Below are 22,175 nucleotides of genomic sequence, written 5' to 3' on the forward strand. Positions count from 1 at the left end.
GAACTAATAAATGTTGCATGGGGCCAGGCATTATTGTCCTAGAGAAGCCTGAGTTAATTATTAATAGTAGGTGTGGAGTTTCAGCTTCCAAAGTGCTAGGTGTACGGTACTTTGAGCACTTCAGCATTGCAGTGAGAGGATGAATTACAGCTCTCAGAGGTTGTTGCTAATGAATAGGATTCAAGTGGATTGCTCGCATTTTTCAGTAACAGTTCAGGAGGGTTTCAGTCCCCACGATCTAAAAACTCATTAAAAAGAAATGTCATATTAATATTGATCACYCGGGATTTATCCAAGTCTTGAAAAGATTGGCTAAAAATTGACAGCAAAACAAGTGTTACTAGGCAAGGGCTCACTTGAAAAGCAGTTCAGCAGCAATAATGGGCAAATTATAGTGTAATTTAATACCCGCCTGGCCTCACAGGCTGCTGTGGTGGCCTTGGGGACTGCTAGCATGTTCACATTAAAAGAGCTGAAATACAGATACACTGGAGTATRCAAACAACATCCAAGAAATTTCCTCCATCTCATAAAATCACATTATGAATCTTTGGGKTTTTTTGCATACTTATAGAATAGTCTGATTTTGTTTCATCTGCTTTGATAGATAACATGAATTCTCAAATAAAACAGGTGGCAATAAAGAAAAGATATTTTAAAAGCGTTATACAATATTTTGTCCCCGACCCTGAAGAAGAGTTTACTCCTTGGATTATTTACAGAAACTAAAAGGTTCTTCTGGATTTCTTTATAATCTGTATTTAATTGGGAATCTTTTAAAAAACATAGGCTTGATGTTTCACTACCTTCCTTTTCATAACACTATTTTGTTTGTTTTGATAGTTTTCTAATTGGCTTGTGGTATACCTCTAAACTGAGACTACTATTAGCACTTTTCTAAGTCCTTGTGTACAATTCTCTGATTACACRGTAACTTAATAGACTTTGCTAGTAGATATAAATTGCATGCCTGCTAATAGCACTTCCTATTTTGTAGCACAAATCTTTATGTAAAATGTGGAGTGCACTAATAAGTAAAATAAGATTACTAGTCAAGAGTCAAACTCAGTAGAACAGTTCTTTAAATCTTTCCATTGCTTGTATATCTGTGCAAAAATCTAACTTGGAGAAGGACCAGAAAGGGACACAATTCCCTTGTAAAGCAGACACTCAGCTATAAATCCGTATCACTTTTCTTGGAGTTTTTCCAATTTACAGAAATTGAAGCTGTGGTCCCCTGAGTTTTATCTTTTGTACCATTTTCTAATCCAGAATATGTCTTACTAATTTCTCTAAGACTCATTCTGATAAGAAACAATTGATAGTCATTAACAGCTGATAGCTCTTCAGATAATTTTGGGCTGGTGTAGGTAGTCAGTTTTGAAAGGAAAAGTGCACAAAAGAAATCATCTCCCACAGAAGGGGCACAACTACAACASTCATAAGCCCTGCAAAACAGTGGGAGGAAAAAGCAGGGGTTCAGAATGTCTCTTTGAAAGAGAGGATTTTTTTTCTATGAAAACAGAAACACAGGGCTCCAGCACAGTTGCCATGTCCTGTGCTCACAGACTGATTCATTTATGGTTAAGGCCTGGGGAGAGGTGATGCTGGTCTCACTAGCACACCATTTCATGCCTCTCCTTGCCTTTGCCTCCCTCTTTTCCCCTCTCCKGGGAAGGTCTCACTGCAGTGCTGCTGGTGGGGCTGGAGCCATGTGGGACCAAGTCAACCATCAAAGTGGAGCAGTGGGAGCGCTGGCCCCAAGGGTTTATCCATCTTTTAGATACAGGATGGATAGACAGGGAGGTTTTTRGATATGGAGGCTAACTAGAAATTAGAACTGATCTAATTTTGTGGTGCAGCCATTAAGAGAGCCATTTCAGAAATGATTTTTTAAGTCTGGTTTCAAAAGAAGCTGTTTTCTACAAAGCAAGTAGTTGCGCAATTGTGTTCTAAAATTAATTGCCGATTCACACTTTTCAGAACAAAGGAATGAAGGAAAAGATTAACTTTTTTACAAAGTTTACAAAAAACAGTTACTAGGAAATTGGCTTTCCCATTCTGTAAGAAAAGAAAGAAGAAAGGGAAAGAGAAAGAGAAAAAAAAAAGAATATAAAGAAAAAGAAAAACAAAGAATAAAAAGGAAAAAGAAAAGAAAAAGGAAAAGCTCCCTAAGGAAAATCCGAAGCATTGTTTCAATACATACTATTTAAAAAAAAAGATATTATAAGATATTATAATAATTATATAYTGTAAAAAATTGATATTCATTAGGAGAAGAAAATGATTTTGAATCAGATGAGTAAAGAGGCATTATGCCTTGAAAATAATAAATTTTATTAAATTGAACATTTTTTTAAAATTAACTTATTTGAAATGGGCAATTTAGTGAAAATTAATCATTTCCTTAAAAATTTTGCTTTGACAAGTTACCATTTTCTGCTAAATAATATTTAGAGAAAAAATCCTTCATAGTTTTATTTGTTACTTTTAAAATAGCATGAGAAATTTTTTTTCCTCTTTTTGTCAAGAATATGTAACTAATCCTTTGTCATGCCTTGGAAGATTTTCTTCTTGGAAAAATATGCTCTTTAGGTGCTACTAAAGAACAGGTAGAGGAGTTTAGTCCATGGCAAAGGACATGCCTTAAAATCCTGAGGAGAAACAACCAATGAACCATCTCCCTTTTGTGAAAGCTGGAAGGCAAATGGTAGGAGACTTTGTTCTTCTATTTTCAAAGCCTTTTACTTTTCTGTGTATGCCATAAAATTCAGATATCTGACCAAGAAAAGAAGCATGTTATATGGGGAAAGAATGACTACTAATAATTGCTAACCAAAACCTTCAAGAGTAAGAAATGACTGAGGAATTCCAAACACTTTAAGCTAGTTTGTGCTTATTTCTCATCTGTATAATAATGATAAACTATCAACTATGTAACTATCTGTAGCAACTACCTATGCCAAGTTAATGTTTAAATAAGTTTCTGTAATMCAAAACAGATCCAAAACAAATTTGTGCTGACAAATACTACTTTACAGTGTAAGACTCCAAAAAGTCAGTTATGAAAACAAGATTCTAGAAAACTTAGTCTGCATCTGTATTATGGTATCTAAAGTAATGGTATTGATTTCTTTAAAGGTTCCATGATTTTCATCTAAGATGCAAAACATAGTTATAAACCCTTAATTCTCAGCACATTTTTTTAAAACATGAACAAATATTAGTTTTTCTTTCATATTTTTTTCCATCAGTTTGCTGATTTTTTTCTTGGTTTTTGTCTGCCAAGATATATGTGATTATCTGCAGAACTGTGACAATCTAAAGTGAGATTTTGCAGAAAAAATGATGTCTATTTTTGGAATGTCATTTTATAAAGGTACACTGCAATAAATGTATTTCTTCAGTTAATACAAGTACATTCAAACTAAAGAAACTAATCTTAGGAACTGTCATTTCCATTTGAACTACAAACTTTTCTAGGGCAAATAAGCTACTGAAGTGCTTCCAAGCCTACTTCAAAGAGAGCTGTAGCAAAGTCTAGAAAAAGCCATTGTTTTGCACAAGCCCTAGAGAGTACATCAATGCATGTTTTGTACTAACAAACATTCTAATGTGAGCAAATAAAATAAAAATCAAATGTAGTAATTTGGTCAGAATTTAAGAAATAAAATAATTTAAAAGTTGATCAAGATGATGGATGTTCTGATAAAATTGCTGCCCATGCCTAAATATATAAGGACAAGTTAATAATAAATATTAACAAAGAAATGATTTTCACTTCTTGGACAGATATTAAGGTGAGAAAATTTACTGTTGGCTTATCTATGAAAGTACACCCCATTTTTTGAATACTGACATCTAATACAACTGTATTAATACTACTGTTTAGCAGCCACTGAAGCTGACTAGAAGCACTCAGTTATAAACAAATATAAACACTTCACAGATGAAGCTAGAACGGACTGACACTCCTGTCACTCTGACCAGGAYGGGATCTGTAGAAGTTCATCAAGGCTCCTAATTCAAACTCAAGGTTAGTAGCTGAGCTAATTATATCATGTAAAATTTACACATCTGCTTTAAAGACTTCTATCTGTACTTRACTGACACTGTCCTTGAAGACACTGCTATAATTTACCCTCATCATAAATGTATGCCACTTATCTTCGAACACTTCCTTTCTTTAGAATGTAATAAAAGCAAACTGACAGAATGTAGTTACAGTAGAAAAACAGCTATAAAAGCAGCTCCATTCATAATAAGGRTACATCTAGAAAAAAAAAWATGTTGATGAGGATCCTATAATTACAGTATATAGCCTATGAAAAATAACATAATTATCTAATCTGCTCTTCTAATTTTCCTGAAATTTCCCTGATCTTCACAATATTTTCTCTTTACATCTGCTGCTTACTCTGTTCACTTGGGTTCTATACTCCCTTCTTTCACAAAATACATTCAATTTCCTCATTAGWACATCCTCCACAAGAAGAAAAAAAGCAAAAAAAAAAAAAAAATTCCTTAAAGACAGGAAAAAAAGTGTTTCACATATGGCATATCTAAAAATGTGTAAAAAGGTCAAGCTGAGTTTCCGATCAGAAAAATGTTTGCTTTTTTCTTAATTAAAAAAAAAAAGTAGAAAGTTCGTTCCCCATAAGGTTAAGACAGAAGAATACAGGAGAATCTACCCTTCCCATCCCTGACRGTCCTGAGGTATTGAAATTCAACATTTGCCTTTCACTGGATCTTATCAGCTGAAGAAAATGAAAGCCTTCACTGGGGTGTGTGATGGAAACCTAAAATAAAGATAAAAGCTTTTCCTATTTGATTTCAGGTCTGCAGAGCTGTGTAATTCCACTTAAATCCATTTAAGTCTCTCAAAGAATGTCTCAAAAAGTAATTAGAGATCAGAAATGACTTGAAGTTAATTGTGTCAGTASATCTAGAAATAAAGTAAAATTTCACAAGAAAAGTGCACAGTACAAATCAGCATGACAGATACTCAACATGAAATTCAAACCATACTTCAGAACAGACAGCTTCTTTTTCATTTTCCATGGCTTGTTTCGTAGCGTAGCAATTAGCTTCTTTTTTTCCTCTACCTCCTCTTTCAGCTTGGCCAATTCCTCCTCTGTAATCGGCTCCTCCTCGGAATCAGAATCGGAGCTGCACGAGAGAACAGAGAGAACACAGTCACTAAATGAGTGACTGCTTAGTGCCATACAGCAGAGTCCTAACAGGACCAGCCTCCCAGCCTCATACCGCAGCAGTCCCATGGACGGAGAACACGCAGCTCTTAGGAGATGTCTCTGAGTAACAGCGCAGCTTAATTTTAAGTCATCCATCCCATTGCACCACACCTCAAGAGAGAGGAGACAACACAACTGCCGTGCAGATATATTTAAAAGAGATGAAAGCCCATGCCCACTTCCACTAATCAAGGCTGGAACAATTGCAGAGCTTGGAAGGGTTCAAAGCCACATAGCAGAACAGCTATGATTCATCCTGGTGCTGTCAGTAAACCAAGGAAATAGTCATGGCATCTCAGGATAAGTTTTGTTTAATCTTCAGGCACTAATTTGAAGTATCAGTGTAAAACCTTGTTGATTGTCTACAATGTCTACTTTTCTAAAACCTATRCAAGTCTTTCTGTTTTTCTGTTGGCAGTCTTACAATGGCAGAAAATCAATAATAATGGTGGTTTCCTTTTTTTTTTTTTTTATGCCAGCTAACAGGAAAGAAAGAAAAGAGAAATTATAAGTCTTCAATTCTTGCCTTAAAAAAATGACAAGAGATGACTACAATTAACCAAGTTCTTATTAAAAACTAATTGTTTGATGTGCTTTTATTTGCTTCTAGAGGATTGTTTGTTTTGCATCCCCCTTTTATTTTCTGTTTAGAATGCTTGAAAATGAAATTTTTTGGATACAGGTTTCCATTTTTTAACTGCTTTGGGACCAGTACATTCAAATTTTATCAAGCTAGCAATTTTCAGGAAGTTTCACTTATAATTCACCTTTTTGAGTGTTTGATACTCAAAATCTGATTTCTAAGCTGAATGATTAGCTATCTAGTTATCACCTAATAATATGGTATTCAGGTAACTAAGCGATTATAAACTTTTGCTTCTTTCAAAACAGCATGACTTTAGTAGAAGACGTCTGGAATGTGTTTCCAACTACCAAGATGACCTGTCAGAAAGCATGTTTATTATTTAAAAAAAAAAAAAAAACAGAATAAATATGATAAAAGTAAAATTCTTTTGTGGCATATCAGAATACAAACTTGTCATTTTTCTTTTATTTTTAGCTTTGGTAAAGCAGGCATAATTTCAAYAAATGCTACAGGGAAAGAGCTTCAAAACTCCAGGCACACGGAGTCAGTCAGCAGAAGAAATAGAGAAACTCATGTCTATCAAATGACCTGCTATTAAGGACTCAAATATTATCTTTTGAAGAGGATGTCATGTTAAAAGGTTGAAATCTTCAGCCATAATATTTCAGAAATTTATATATTAAGAAAAAAAAAACACAGAAAATGTGAATCTTCAGATTGAAACATCCTTCCAGAAAGCCAAGACATATTTATTGCTATTCTGATATTGTGATGAGCAAATGGAAGATCTATATAAAGACTTAGGTCAAATGGTTGCAGGTAAATAAAAAGATTTGCATATACAATTGGGAGAAATTTTAATGTGCACAGGGTTAAGAAAAAGAACAGAAGGATTAAGGGAGACTATTTTCATGTTTATGAGAGAGTTTTAAGCCTTTAGTTGCTTGATACTGAGGATTTGCTTTGATATAGTGGATAGGTTGTGCAAAATKGAAATACACAGTTTTACAGGAACGTGGTGAAAACAGTGGGAAATAGGAGTGGTAGGTGATAATACAGTGAGAAATGAAGCTGTGCAGAACAGAAGGGCTAAAGCAGGGATAATATTGATTCTTGTGCCCATAGCCTATTACTGCCTYATTTAACTTCACTAACATGTCTACTCTGAAATATACAAATCATCTTCCATTTTTCAGTGTTTTTTGGAACTAAGRAAATAATCAGAATCCCATTTTTCTCAATACCTTTAAGATGTTTTGGTTTTTAATTTAACCATTCCTAAGAATGGATACACTGTGCAGATCAGCTTAGCAGACTTGGAACAGATTTTTCCTTTAACTCAAATAAGTCATGGATTACTGTGAGCTTCCACGTAGGAAATTGGAATTCTGTCTTCTTCTGTAAAATGTACAATAAATATAATATTACCCTCCTGTGGAATAATAATATCATATTTAATATATTATCWATATTAATTTTTCTTTCACTTTTCTTTATTTTTTTTTCTCAATATCATAATTTTTTTTAGTATGCTTTTTCAGACTGTCCAAAATGTCAGGAGCAAGATGCATTTTTAAGTAGAGTGTAGTTTGTGTTGCARTGTATCCTCACGGACATACTACAGAGCTTATACTCTGTCCTCCCACCCTGCTATTCCCACCCTCAAGGTTAGCCTGAATCACAAGTGAACTGATCACAGAATCACAGAAACACAGAATCACAGAATGGTTGAGGCTGGAAGGGACCTCTAGAGATCATCTAGTCCAACCCTCCGCTCCAGCAGGGACACCCAGAGCACAGGGCACAGGGCGGCACCAGCATGTTTTTCTTTGTACTTGTATTATTTTTTGTTCTGCTATTAAAAATCTCTTTGAACATTCTTGGTTATTTATAGAGAGCTCTCTGAACAATAGGTCACTTAAAGAGATAAATAAAGAAACTTCCTTTCAACCTTCTTACAATTCCTTTTTAAATGTCACTTTGTGATGTATCTTTTTAGCTTCTATTTTAAAACGAAAGGACCACACTTTTATATGCTGCAGAGTTTTTACCTTACTTATAATTGCTTCTTCTTCCAAAAAAATTGCTTTCTTTCTTCCAAGAAAACTTGTCAGCTGGTCACCTAAATGCCTGATAATGTAATGTTCTTAAGGTTCCTTCCAGAGTAATTACCTGTCCTCAGTTATTCCTCAGGTGTTACACTCCCTTCTTCAAGAACATCCCAATCTGGTTAGCAGTTTCTAATTATTTAGTCTAAATGCATGTGTTCTAATGCTCTGTTRTTTGAAAGACAATCAAAAATGTTTTGCTTTCATTGTTTTATATTTTCAGTGGTCTTTTTTTAATTAACACTCTGTAAGAGTTTATAGTAGAAGACAATAACAATAAGCAAAGGAATAGGGGTTGGCAGACTCAGTGCTGTTGCCCTGTTAGTATGGAAGATTGCATAGAGGGGTATAATTGGCACCATAGTGAAGAACTCACACAAAGACCAATTTTAGGCATTCTGGTAGGGAGGAGGAATGGAATCAAAGTATACTGACATGGGACATGGACAAATTAATACAACAGCGTGTCTCACCAAATTTTTTTTCCCTCTGGCTCCTACTATATTCTCCAAGGGTCCCTTTGGAAACACAAACAGCTGTAGCATGCACTGGCTGAGGGAAGGGGAATGTTTTTCCCTGTTCACAGAGATAAGCTTTTCTAGCTCCATTTGCTCCATAATACATTACTCCCTGAAGTTGTTTCCTTTCAAGAACTCAAGAATGGACAGGGAGCAGGTAAAAAAATACAAAGTTTTTCTCAGAAGTGTTCTGTACCTGTGGCATCTCCCAAAGACACCCACTTAAAATGTTTGGGAAAAGTGACTAGACCAGTGGGAGCTGGTGTCAGATGAGCCTTGGATAGTCTCACCACAGTTCCTGACTCCCTCAAGCTGTGGCCCTGATCGTTTGTGAAATGTTGGCCCAAACCAGGCTGAGAAACAAGAACTCCACATTGTGAAAAGTGTCAAGATTTTCCACATACAGTTACACACCAGAAACAGAATGGGACCTTGGATGCTTGATGAGTTCTGAGCTCTGCCATGACCACCTTTCTCTCCTTAAAATCCCTTCTTTGGCCCCTTTCCTTTTCCCAGATACCAACTCATAACCTTGGGGCATCAAACACCAAAAGGAGGAGACAGGTTGAAGTTCCTGCTTGTTATGACTGGATTTGTCTTTGATCAGGTATTGGTGGTATGGAAGGGTATTTCTGATTGTCTCCAGGATAATCACCTCAACCTCAACCTACGATACCTTCCTGGCTTCACTCCTCCAGCGTTGTGGTAAGTTTCTATCTCAATCAGACTTCCTTCACTACCAAAAAATAAACATAAAAAATCTATCCAGCTCCAATTGGGCTCTAATGAGAAAAGGAGTCATACTGACTCACAGTATTTCATAGACGAAAATGAAGACAGGTTTTACATCACATAACAAGAGATTTCATATCAAAAAAAAAAAAAAAAAAAAAAAAAAAAGAAGGAATATGCTGAATTACCCTGAACCTGATTTCTTTTTGTCTTTTTTCTTCTTGTTGGCCTTCTCTTTTTTCCCCTTCTTATCAGACTTTTTATCCTGTTTCTTTTCATTTTTGCCTTTCCCACTTTTACATCCTTTCTCATCTTCTTCTTCATCACCATCTTCCTTGGATTTCTGATTTGCCTGATTCTTCCTAGTTTTGCGAGGCTCCACCTCTGAATCACTGCCTTCATTTCCAGATGCTTTTCCTCGTCCTCTCCTGTTTCTGTGCCTGCGATTCCCAGCTCTCCTTGGCACATCGTCATCATCTTCCCCTTGTTCCTCATCAACACATCTGGCTCTCCCTCTGGCATGTCCCCGTCTGGTTCTGGGTGTTGCTTTCTTCCTCTCTTTGTCTAAGATGGAGAGAAAAACACAAAAGAAAGCAGCATGTTGATGGGAATCTTCCCTACTCCACCTTCATCACCCAAAAACTAATAACCAAAACTCAAATCCCAACCAATACCCACCCATAATGCAAAAAATACTGAGGGTAGCCTCAGTTAACATCTAGTTACCTATTTCCTTGACATTTTCTTCACTCTCAGTTGCACTGCCTTCTCTGCCTTCTTCTATGTCAACATCACTGCCACCTATGGGGAAAAAAAGAAAAAGTTAGTGAGGTATAAAATAAAAACAAAAATAGTTGTTTTGAGCACTCAGTTGTCAGTGAGCACTCAGATAAGTAAGCCTGAAAGTGAAAAACTTCCTCATCTTGAGGAAATAAATAGGAGAGAAAAAACTGTTGGAAAAAAAAATCATACTGAGCAACATGCCACAACTGGAGAAAATGAGAGATGAAAAATGCTTCTTTGACTTGTTAAAAATATTTTTGATTTGTGTAGAATGCCTTGCTTAAGAGGTTCAGTCTTACTAAAAATTAATACTAAGTTCAGTGAAAGACCTTCTTCTGCTACCTTTTCATAACAATAAAAGTAGGCTTGTTCACCTCATCGTTTACCTCACACACATTGAAATTGGGATCWTGCATATACTGAGAAGAAATAACAGTACTCTTTCATATATATTACAGCCACAAGAATATTAAATCTATATGGAAAGGATAAGCATATGCAATGTTTAATTAATGTTATCTCTGAAAATATTTGTATAAACATATTACACAGTGTACTGTGTAATACACAGCCACCAGTTGCCTGGTTCCTAGAAGCCATATACCTAGAACCTGAGAAGCCAGAAGTCAAAAGGTTTCCTTGAAGTATATTTGAKTTTGTAGATGGAGGGTACCATTTGAGATATATCAATGAATTATATCGTAGAATACATAGTTGGAAGAAATTAATGAGAACACTAAGAAATATTAGCCAGAATAAAACAGGCAACTGTCACTCCACTCCTATATGTCATACACTTTTATATACACGTCATTCAACTTCTCTGCACACACAAGACAATAACATGCCATGGTCCATATGACTCTATTTCTTTAAGCAACAATAAACTAGAGTTTCTTGTTCTTGGAAGTAAAAGCTTCCATTTGTACCTGTAATTGTAAATTTTGAATTTCTCTTTATATTCCATTTTACTCCACACTTTCTCTATTTCCAAGTTTTATTAAACTAGTGAAAAATCCTATGCATGTTGATCTTTCCGGTGATTGTTGTCACTAAACTATCACACAGCATATTAGCTTGGCTGAGACAAAAAGCAAAGCAAAGCAAAAATGGTAAAATGCTTAAGGCTGCAAACATGAAATAACCCAAGGTTTTGTTTGATYACCTACAGTAATGTGCAAAGCGTTATTCTACAGAATCTGCCAGACATTTTAAAACACGGATGTTTGCAGAGTTTAAATTCCCTCCACATAGAAATTCATTATAATAGAATTTTCTAGCATTTCCACAGCACCTGCAGCAYATTTTTTTAAGATTATGCAAAAATATTATCATTCAATATAATCAGTGGAATGTGAAAATAAGCACTCTTTTGTGCTTTCTGCCTTCTGTTGCTGACAGTAACTAGATCTGCATTTGACAAAGACCATTATGTTGCTATAGAAAGCTTGAAAAGACGGAGACAGACACTTCTAAAGAGATGCTTTGCATGCAACAACAGGATATGATCTTTTATTTGCAACTAATGCTTTTGCTGATCTCTTACAGCCAAACAAAAATTCCTGGGAAACACTTTAATGATGCAAGATCGACTTCACTGCAGCTTCTGATGAGTGAATACAATAAGCAAACAGCTGCTGGCTTATCATACAGACAGAAGCAGACATAAGCACTGGAAATATACCATGCAAAAATCAGCATAACATTGGCATAATAGTGAAAGCAGAAACAAGGGATGATGCAACACCMAGGGTTAAGACCAGCAGAATGTAGTTTTAGGGGTTTCATTAATTACAATAGYATGGGGCAACAAATGTGCCAATCTGAACATTTCAGGTAAAGTGTAAAGCTAAATAAGGAATTTCAGACTGCCTAATAAAAAGACTGTGGCTATTACTAGATGTGGTGTATATCTGAACTGCTAATCAGGAATAGTCCTGTGTGCTCATACTGTTTATCTATGAGCTTAGTCATCTGAATGATAAAGAACAGATAATAAAGGAAAAAAAAAAANTAAATAAGGAATTTCAGACTGCCTAATAAAAAGACTGTGGCTATTACTAGATGTGGTGTATATCTGAACTGCTAATCAGGAATAGTCCTGTGTGCGCATACTGTTTATCTATAAGCCTAGTCATCTGTATGATAAAGAACAGATAATAAAGGAAAAAAAAAAAAAAAAAAAGATGAAAGCATAAAAATAGCTATATGTGGATATTACCTTGGATACCTTGGAAAGACACTAGAAGAAAACAACCAGTGATTACCAGAATCACACAGCTAGAAGCACAGTGAAACTAACGACAAAGCCAAGAAGCACCAGTCCAGCTTCAAAGACGCTTTTTCAAAAAGGAGAAAATCATCATATCAGACTGAGCTTCAGGATGCTGTGGTCACCCAGAGATAAGAAACACACATCAGTTTAAGTGTTTCAGCTTACTTCATTTAAAATAAAAAAAAAAACCCTCATTATACCATTTCCATGTTAAAYAGACAATTACCATTAGATCATTTGAGTCTTGACACAAAGCACATTGTTTGGTTCATACTAAAAGTTTGCAAACTTTGTGCTGCATCAAATAACGCTAACACATTTCAGCCAAACCTGCAGAAAAAAAAGAAATCTATTTCTGGCATATTYGAGAATGCAAGATTTCCCAAGGGCCTGGGGCACGATGCAGAAAGCACAGTACAAGCATTTGTTTTTAGAAAAAACAAACAGAATAGGCCATGCTCTCAAAAAAACATTATGTTGTGAGCTTTGTCACTAGCAGAAGTCACCCACATTATAGCTGTATCCCTGAAAGAACGGTAATACAGACAGCTTGTATAATAATTGTCTTTTTATGTTTTGGGTGTTTGCTCATCTCTTTGAAAGACCAGTAACATTAATTGGTTGGGCATTTGGGCAGTAAGAATGATAAATTATCATTAATCTGCTTAACACTATTATTACTAGAAAGCTACTTCAGATCATTAACTCTGTAACACTTTTCAAAGAGGAACGTTAAGAGGCTAAGTAGTTCATAACTCAGCACATCAGTTGCTTGTGGCAAAGCCTGTCTCACTGAATTATTGGAGAAGCAATTCAACTACACACAAATTGCATTTCATAGGGAAACTAAATCTAAATTCACTTTAGCACTAATTTAAAACATCCTCTATAAACCACAAGATAAAGAAACAGTAGAGAAATATGCTTCAGGTACTCTACTATCGCCCTGTAGGAAAACTGAAGAGGACTTTTGATGTTCTGGCTTGGTCTTTCATGCAAGAACAAAAACATGAGAGTGTAGGATCCTTTTAGCTCTACAGTTTGTCTTCTGCTTTTTCAAACAGATCTTTGTATGATCCCACTTATGAAAATTTAATGAGGAGATATATAACCTTCACAGAAAGCAACTAATTCTCACAAAAGCAAAGTCTAGAATTGCTCATTGTTTCAGAGAAGGGCTAATCGGACCTTGTTTCTTCACTGTATTAATAATCACAGGGCTAATTTTGGTCATTAAGCTCTCAGTCAGCTAACTTGAGGTAAGTTGACCTCAGAGCAAACTATTCTTCAGCTGTTATCTATTCCTGGATAGTGCATGCTAGTACATGGGTATTATTAAGTATATTTGGAGATAAAGTCCATAACACCTTAAATTCTAGGAAACTCAACGATTTTCTGACCTTTCCCCTCACTCATCTAAAGAAAACTTTTTGATTGTGCTAGATTAAGGATAGGGAAATCACAAGTCTGAGAACTGATCTGCACAAAACACTCTTTAGGTTTTAGTCTACAGCCAAAAATAAACCAACCACACTAGGTGCAAAAACACCGAAAATCTGCATGAGGACATCAGTCAAATACTGCAGTAAAGACAAGGTATCAGATGGCAAAAGACAGCTCAGAATAGAAGTCAAAATGTTGTCACTTCGATTGGTGAGGAAATTGACAATGAAACAAAATTTATAGGATCTGAGAAGCYTTACTGTATGTGGTATCTAATCAGTAGCATTGCTTATCCTAGTCATACAGCTTTCCTGAGCCAGAAACCAGGACTGTGGGGATTTTTGTATTCTTGTACCATTTTCCCAATTTGTTGTACTGTTTACCAGATTTCATAGCATACTACTCAGATTTCATGTTTTCTTTTAACTTGTCTTCTTACTGACAAAAGTCCTTTGATTTTTCATTGTGAGAGGGATAATGATTCATGGAATTTGCCCATAAAACTTGGCCTAGTGCTGGAATGCTACTGTTCACACTGCCACCAAGTATAGCTGCCTGCTGCTAAGCAATCTTCTGTGTCATCGCCTCGAAAAATTTTCAATGACAGGCAAAAGAATTTGTTGGTTTTGTTATGGTTTAAAAAATACTCTACCATTTTTTTGTATGCGATATAAAATAAATTTTACTGTATTATTGTTAAGGCAATGAGCTAGGTCATGAGCAGACAGATCCTTGCAAGCAATTGTCGTACTTCCACTGATCTGAATGGACCCTTCTCAGTGCCAGAAAGATGTCATCCTACACAGCTGAGAAACTGTGTGTSCAACATGCAGAGACATCAGCAATGCAAGATGATAGTGATGAAAGTGCACAGGCAATAAATGCATGTGAAGATCTCCATCAGTAAGATGGAGATTACAGAACACCAATAACAAGTCCAGCTGCCTTCGTGACTCTCATAGAAAGGTAAAGAATGACCCTGAAAACAGATGAATGCACAAGACTCCTCCAAACACACCCTTGAGCAASGGCTAACAACCAAATCAAGCTTCAGACCAGGCCCATCCTTGATATACCAGATAGGTGTATCTTGCTCAGCCAAGAGCACCTAAGTGCTAAGTGAACACTGATGTTCAAACATCTGTGTATTTCTTTTGCCATGTAAATCAAATGCTTGATTGGTTTGATGAATAMTTCTGAACAGCTTGCTTCTACTGTAACTAACACCCCTCAGAAGGTTAGATGAAGATCCATAGTGGTTGGAATAGCAGAGTTTTTGTAAAGATGAGTTTTTAAAAGTTGTCAGCATTCAGCCTGAGAACACAGGAATGATGACATATATAATTCCTCTTCCAGAGTAACAGAAGAGTTTCATATATGGTCTGAAGAAACAAAATACCAGTATATTCCAAACTTGGTCATATGTAATATTTTCCACTATTGTCTCYGTCCCACATACAGAATCAGCAAATYTAATTTTTATCTTCCATGAAACAACATAGTAGGTGGCAAAACTAAATCCAAAAATCTTTTCTTTCTTTCCAGACTAAAAAATATCATTTTCCCTCTTCTTTAACTTTCAGATCTGCAACACAAATCTAATATAGTATTTCTATTGCAGTTTTATTTTCAGCTTCCTTTATGTCCTTCTCTGTGAAACTCTTGCTTGTAAACCTGATGGTTCAAAACAACTCCCTCCTTGTCTCAGGAGAAAATCTATGTGATAGAAAGASAGCCAGGTCAGTTGCTCACATTTATCTAAAACAACTTAAGTATTCTTAATACTATTCCATTTCAACAATTAGGATCTGATGAACAGACAAAGGATTTATCTCTTTAATCAGCTCCCCGTTTCTGAACAGTTTCCTTGACTGTTTTATAATCTACCTTTTTTTTTATATAACCTAGATTCAGAATATTGTTCTGAGAAGATATCAACATTTAAAAAAAAAAAAACCCTAAAGCAAAGAGAAACAGTTTGGGGTGGGCAAATTTCTGTTCATTTACACTCCTGTTGTGCTTCTTTTTATATTTCTTTAAATAACAGAACCATCAAAGTTCTGACTACATATTGTAAAATTCTTTACAGAATGTATAAAGAGTTTTTAACATATCTCTACTGAACCCTGAAGTCTTCCATCATTATTCTCACTTCCCGGAGGCAAAAGAAATACCAGACACATGCCACATATTAGCCAGTGTTAAAAGGAAAAGCTGAAACATGGAGCTTCCAGAAAGACTTTAGATACACAGCAGATGGATTTCCATCCTGACAGTAGAAGAGCTTAGTGGCCCAATCCATAGCTTGTGCTAACCATCCTAAATGAGTGGATACCAAAACAAGAGGCGTCAAAATTTCCATTAGCTTCAGTGTTCAGGGATCCAGCACTTATTCYGCCTTTTCAGTAGCTACACTTAAGAAAAAAAGAATTCCCATACTCACACTAATAGAAAACTAAGCCTGATTCATAGTATATTGTCCTTAAGAATATCCTGTATTTTTCTTTTAATGAATATAAATTGAAACACAGAAAATTAATGTTGGAGACTATGCTCTTCTCTTTGTTCCCAGGGGGTTATTGCAATTTTTCCTTCTATATATGTACAAAACTGAAAGTCAGAAGCAGAAAAAGTGTCCTATCCAGCATTAGATTAGTTTCTCTTCAATTAAACCCACAATTAAACCCACACTAGCAAGCAGCGATTATTTTTCAGGATCTGTACAAACAAGGGCATAAATAATAAAATAGGCAGAATATTTATCCTACCATGTCATGAAACCATTAGCATCTGAGAAGGCTAATTCGTCTTCATATACATATACATATACATATACATATACATATACATATACATATACATCATATACATATACATATACATATACATATACATATACATATACATATACATATACATATACATATACATATACATATACACACATATATATACACATATATATATAGTGGCTTTTCACAAATGTACATCCAAAAGTTGCCTGAGTTGCTTAAACTTTCCCTCTTATAAAATGCTCATTGGTTTCTGTTGGTAAGGAAAAATTACAAAACTTCTGCTACAATAACAGAGACTGTCCAGCTTAAGTAAATCAAGTYGGCACTGCAGTCAGCACTGGGCATGCTTATGCCCTTCTCTTTCCAATTTCCTTATGGTTTGTAGCATAAGAGAGGCTTTGAATGCTGTCTCTCATTTTGCATGTCAAAACCTCAATCTCAGGCAAAAATCCCCTTCAGGCATAAATACATTTATTGCATGATTTCAGGCCAAAAGAATTAGGCCAAATTGCTCCTATAAAACCTAAATTAGACAGGAAAGAAGCAAAATAATTCAGTGAGGGACTCCTCAGCATTTCACCTCCTTCACGAGCATGTAAGTTCAGATACTATTGACTTTTCCACAGTACCTGTGGATATATTCAAATTTCTCTATCTATATTGCATGAACATCTAACCAAGATGTCCAATTTTCTGGACAAATTATGCCACTGGTATTGAAAAAAAAAAAAAAGAGATGGGTTTGCATTGTCACACTGTTGATTTGATAGTGGGCAATTTTTTGCTTTAATTCAAGTCTTCAATGCAAGAATTAGGAATATTAAATGTCCAATATATTCAGGGATGCATGAGAATCAGTAAATCATACCGCTCCGACCTTTTCAGGCTCTGAGCTTGATTTACTTAACTTATTTCCATTATTCATATAAGTGCTAACATGGGAAGAAAACGTGTTAATACTGAAAAAAACAGCTAATGATCAAGTTTCGGATGCATCTTTGGTGGATCCTATGAGACAGCTCTTCTAACATTGATATCCATGAGTTACCAGTTCATTATATTGTTGATATACAAAAACAGGCACTTTCTATCATCACAACTATTATGAACATCCATTATGATCGTTTGTCCCCTAGGCCTTCTTTCCTTATAACAGGAGCTTAGGAAAAGGAACTCCAGTTTATGAACATAGAGTAATGAACCATGCAACTCCTTATATCCTAGACATTGCAGAAAACATGCCAAGAGACAAGAAAAATGGTCAAAGAGCCCTTGCTAACTAGTTCCAATCCTCAGGATATTTTAAATTGAAGATGTACTCAAAACCACACTCTGAATCTGTATCATACCTATACATGTTAACACTCAATTTACCTTGCTTAAATCAAGACTGAGACTTGCTTTTACTCACATCTTCCCATTCCTAAATAAATCCCTACATGTCTTTAAGGCCATAGGATGCTATTACAAATTACAAACAGGATACATTTTGATGCACAATTTGCCTCAAGATTAATCATAATTCCACAATCTAAAGATTTCATATTTTCCTGGTAAAATATCTGGGTTTTGTTCATCTTGGGAATGCTGTCCTTTGTAAAAACACTTTTTTGGGTGAATAATAAAATCACTGAGGCAGCAGACAAGTCAATTCAGTCATATGGGTAAGTATAAAAATTTGATTTTCTAAGAAAAATCACTAGCTTTTTAATATTAAAATGGATAYATATTTGTTATTCAGAAAAATAATATCAAACCTGATATTTATATTGCTTATGTTACATGAAATGCTGTGTTTCTTTTATATTAGAATAAGCTCTATTAGAACATATTGCTTGAGAAGTAAATCATTCAGTGAAGGTATGTATAGAAAACAGYTTAGAAAAGGAAACAAAAATGAAGGCTTACAGGTAAAAAGTGGCAAGTGAATAGGATGGACTCAGAGGTTACATTCCTTGAAAATGCCGAGCAGTCTTTTGCTGTGTTTTATGTAGAGGCAGAACCCATCTTTTTCACTATTGATCATTATGATTTTGGATTAAAAACAGCAATATATGTTTAGCAATATCAGCCTTACTCAAGGAGATGTAATGAATTCATCAGAAAACACTCTAGAGCAAGGTCCCTGGCAATCTCATTGCATGATGAAGATTAGAAATGCCACACCTATCCCATATTTAAAAAGATCAATATTTTGGAAAGGGCAGTGTTGCCCATGAGAACTCAAAGTACTTCTCATATCCAAGAGTTGCTTCACTCTTCAACAGAATAAAGCATTATGCACAAAAAATACCTCAAATTTCCTACAGAAACATTTTTAAAATTTAGAATGTAATAGGACAGTATCAGCATAGATTTTTTAAAAATATTTTATCTGACTATAAAGCATTTGTTTCACTAATTTCATATTAAATGCTGAAAGCAAYGGAAGATTAGTATCTGTGCAGTTTACAGGAGCTGTAAAATATTTTCTTAATTGTCCCTATAAACTATATATAAATGTGAGTCAGGCAACAGGGCTGGGGTTGCATTGTTTTGATTTACTACATAGTGGAGGATTACACTGCCATCCTATAATCAGCCAGCTCACAGGAAAGCTGCTTTCAAAAGCCAAGCAAAATACATTTCTGAACAGAAGCTAATGTATTGTGACAAAGGTGAATTTCTATCAGAAAGAACAAGAAGAAAGCAAAACTTACAGACTGTTGAGCTACATGCAGAAAATGAATACTTGTATGAGATGTATAATTATATTTGTAATTACCATTTCCTTCAGTCGGCTTTTCGTGTTTAGGCATCGTGACTGTATTTCACAGGGCTGCTCCCGCTGCCACCTACACTGGAGAGTGCCTGGAGGTTGAGCGGTTCAGGATAAAGTGTACCACATCAACATCGTCCTGCCTGTCGGTGCACGGATGCTGCTGGTGAAGTTTCACCGACTGAAATATAAGAAGATACTAATTTCCGAAGTGATTAATTTTTCATGAATGTTTAGTTTACTATTTAGGGTTGGCATGCTAGGGTCAAAAGAATGGAAGAACTTGTTCTCCTTCTTTATTACTGCTGAAAACAGAAAAATCGTCTTGCAGCATGGCTATTACYTGTGGCTAATAGTTTTGTTTAAATGCTTAAGTGCCCTTTTGATCAAGGTCCATGTGGAAGCACTTTGAGATTATATATCTACACCTCAGTGGTTGTGTGTGGAAGCTATATGGATACTTTTTCTCATAAAAGACAGCTTTTACTTTACATTAGTGTTTACTTTACCCTTGTGTTTAAAAGGCATAGCTTTAAAAGCCAGAAGTATTCCTGACTGATGGATTAAAACGTTGTAGCAAAAGGAGCCTTATGCTGATAAATCTGCTGGTTTAAATTTGCATGACTGGGCATTGCAGTTTCCTTAAGACTGTTTTCTTCTGTCTCTATGCAGACATTACATCCTAAATTTACTCGTTTTACCCTGATTCATCTTGCTTCTATAACACTAGACAATATAATAGTAAAACAACACAAAAGTTTATTCAACAAGACAGAAGATCAGGTTTAGAAGTACAAGACTAGAAACAACAGAATACAAATAGAATGATATAAAATGCAGCTCTTTTTGTATGATTTAAACTAGCATTCTTTGACAGCTTCTTAAGTATTCCTCATCTAGAATTCTTTCAGTGTGACCTAGCTAGAAAAAGGACAAAAACAGGTAAAATGCTCCACTTTCCTGAATGAACCTGAGTGATTATATCTTATCCATGCTACCACAAATACCATTTGTATATCTTTGCACCTGTAATTCAGACATTCAGAAGAAGTTTATACGGAAAAACAGTGATGAGGTATACCTTRTGTGTTTATTTTCACTTTTTAGCATCAGGGTCTTTGGAAGAACTGAAAGTGTTAATGGTTGTTGTTTGGACAGACTTGAAATTAGAGAAAAAATCACATAGATATAGCTTTGGTTGTGTTGGAATATTAATGCCTTATAGTTCAAATATGCCCAGAGAGATTAAGTCTGTATATTCAATTGAAAGTGGTATTTCTTTTTAGGAAATTTAGGAACTATTCATTTGTCTATGAAACATGTTTTATGAACTTTTTTTTTTCTTTTACTGGATTCTGAAATTATTCATTATACAATATCCTAGCTCCTTGTGTTTGATGTGACTGGAAAATATTTCTAATTCAAAATGGAAGGCAAGAAAAGATTCAAATAATGGCTATAAATCCATAGTTATACCATGTCTAATATGCTATGATTTTAAGAACTCAAGAAATGCATAAGCACATTTTAAAAATCCAGTTAGAAGTTTTCTGTGTTTAATTTAATACTCTTTCTTTAATAGCAGAAAGAAGAAAATCTTGAAAGGTATGCTGAAAATGGTATGCAAGTTTATGATTCTTCAAATATTCACAAAAAAAAAGGCAGAAAAAAAGAATTATAACAAAGTGTCTCCTCTTCACAGTCAAAGCAGGAGCATAAACCTGACTAAACTGTATACATCAGCCTCAGAAATTCAAGTTAATAATATCTCATTTTCATTTACTAGCCAAATTGGAGAATACTTGACTGGATATATGAAAAGGAAATGGCTATTCATTGAGAGCTGCCTGATTTACTAATAATTGGCTAATTTTTACTAATAAAGAAGTGAAGGCAAGTATTCAAAATCTAAAGTCTGAATGTGGTCCTTGCATGAGCCCTAGCTACAATATTGCTGAGTGAGAATTAGCTATGTCAGAGCTGAGTGACACATCTCATTTTATTTGTTCCTCCAGGTCTGACTCAGTGTTCAGCTTTAATTTAATATTATTACTACATTCCAGCTATTTAGTGTAGGTAAGCCAGCTATCTCCAGTTTGATCTATGGTTTACCTTTACGGATGCAGGAKTTCCTACATCTGCACAAGCTCCTACCTTTGACTTCCAGAGTAGTTCACTCTGCAGATGAACATGTTTATCCAGAGTATTTCATCTTGAACAGGGAAAATGGTTTAAGGCATTTTTTCTTCACCTTAGCATTTGCTGCCCTCTTAATTGTGCACTGGACCTGTCTGTGGCGCTGCACTGTAGACRGGGTCACTAATCAAAGCGAATACAGCTGCTTGCTTAAGTCGGCTTAGCGTGGTGCTCCCGCCRGCAGCAGGGCCCCACAGGCCCTGCTCTCCGCACAGAGGGGCTCCRGCTGCGCCATGGCGTGGGAAAGCACACACAGGGTCAGGAAGGCAGAGAGGGGCGGCCAGCTTTGGCGGTGGGATTGCCACTGGAGACGACACACCGTGGGGCTGGCTGGATACAGGCTCCTGCTCCTCCTGAGGAGCAAAGCCCTCAACAGGGACCAGGGACAAACTACCAGTTTAGTTCGGCAGCATCTTCCTGACACTCTGAACAATACTTATAGGGATATAAATAAGTACCCTGAGGGTACGGGCAGTTCTCATGCACACACAATCCTCTACAGTCTGGCAAAGAGGCCTTAGATTTAATTTAGCCCGATGTAATGGTGCTCCATACAGTCAGAACAACACAGAGTGGTTTTAATATAAAATAAATGAGAAAATGGCCCCARTACAGACAGACTCAGAGAACTGAGAGCATTCCTAAGTGAGTTTGTCATCACAGCATCTCAAAAATTTCTGTTGTTAGCAAATTGGCTACATTTTTTTCTTTATTTATTCAAGTCTGTAT

The 22,175-nt window shown here is 35.6% G+C and overlaps 1 protein-coding gene across 1 annotated transcript in view; it reads right to left on the bottom strand.

Annotated features, from left to right (window-relative positions):
• The window catches only part of TMC1 (transmembrane channel like 1), a 61,658-nt gene extending 42,368 nt beyond the window's left edge, over positions 1-19,290 (bottom strand). The window contains 4 exon segments of the mRNA XM_026035844.1: positions 5,029-5,169; positions 9,385-9,760; positions 9,923-9,997; positions 19,257-19,290. Of these exon segments, the coding sequence (XP_025891629.1) occupies positions 5,029-5,169; positions 9,385-9,760; positions 9,923-9,997; positions 19,257-19,290 (626 nt within the window).
• Positions 19,291-22,175: the final 2,885 nt, after the last annotated feature.

This window comes from Nothoprocta perdicaria, unplaced genomic scaffold (assembly GCF_003342845.1).
Source record: "Nothoprocta perdicaria isolate Ctin4 unplaced genomic scaffold, notPer1 scaffold_168, whole genome shotgun sequence".
Lineage (NCBI taxonomy): Eukaryota > Metazoa > Chordata > Aves > Tinamiformes > Tinamidae > Nothoprocta > Nothoprocta perdicaria.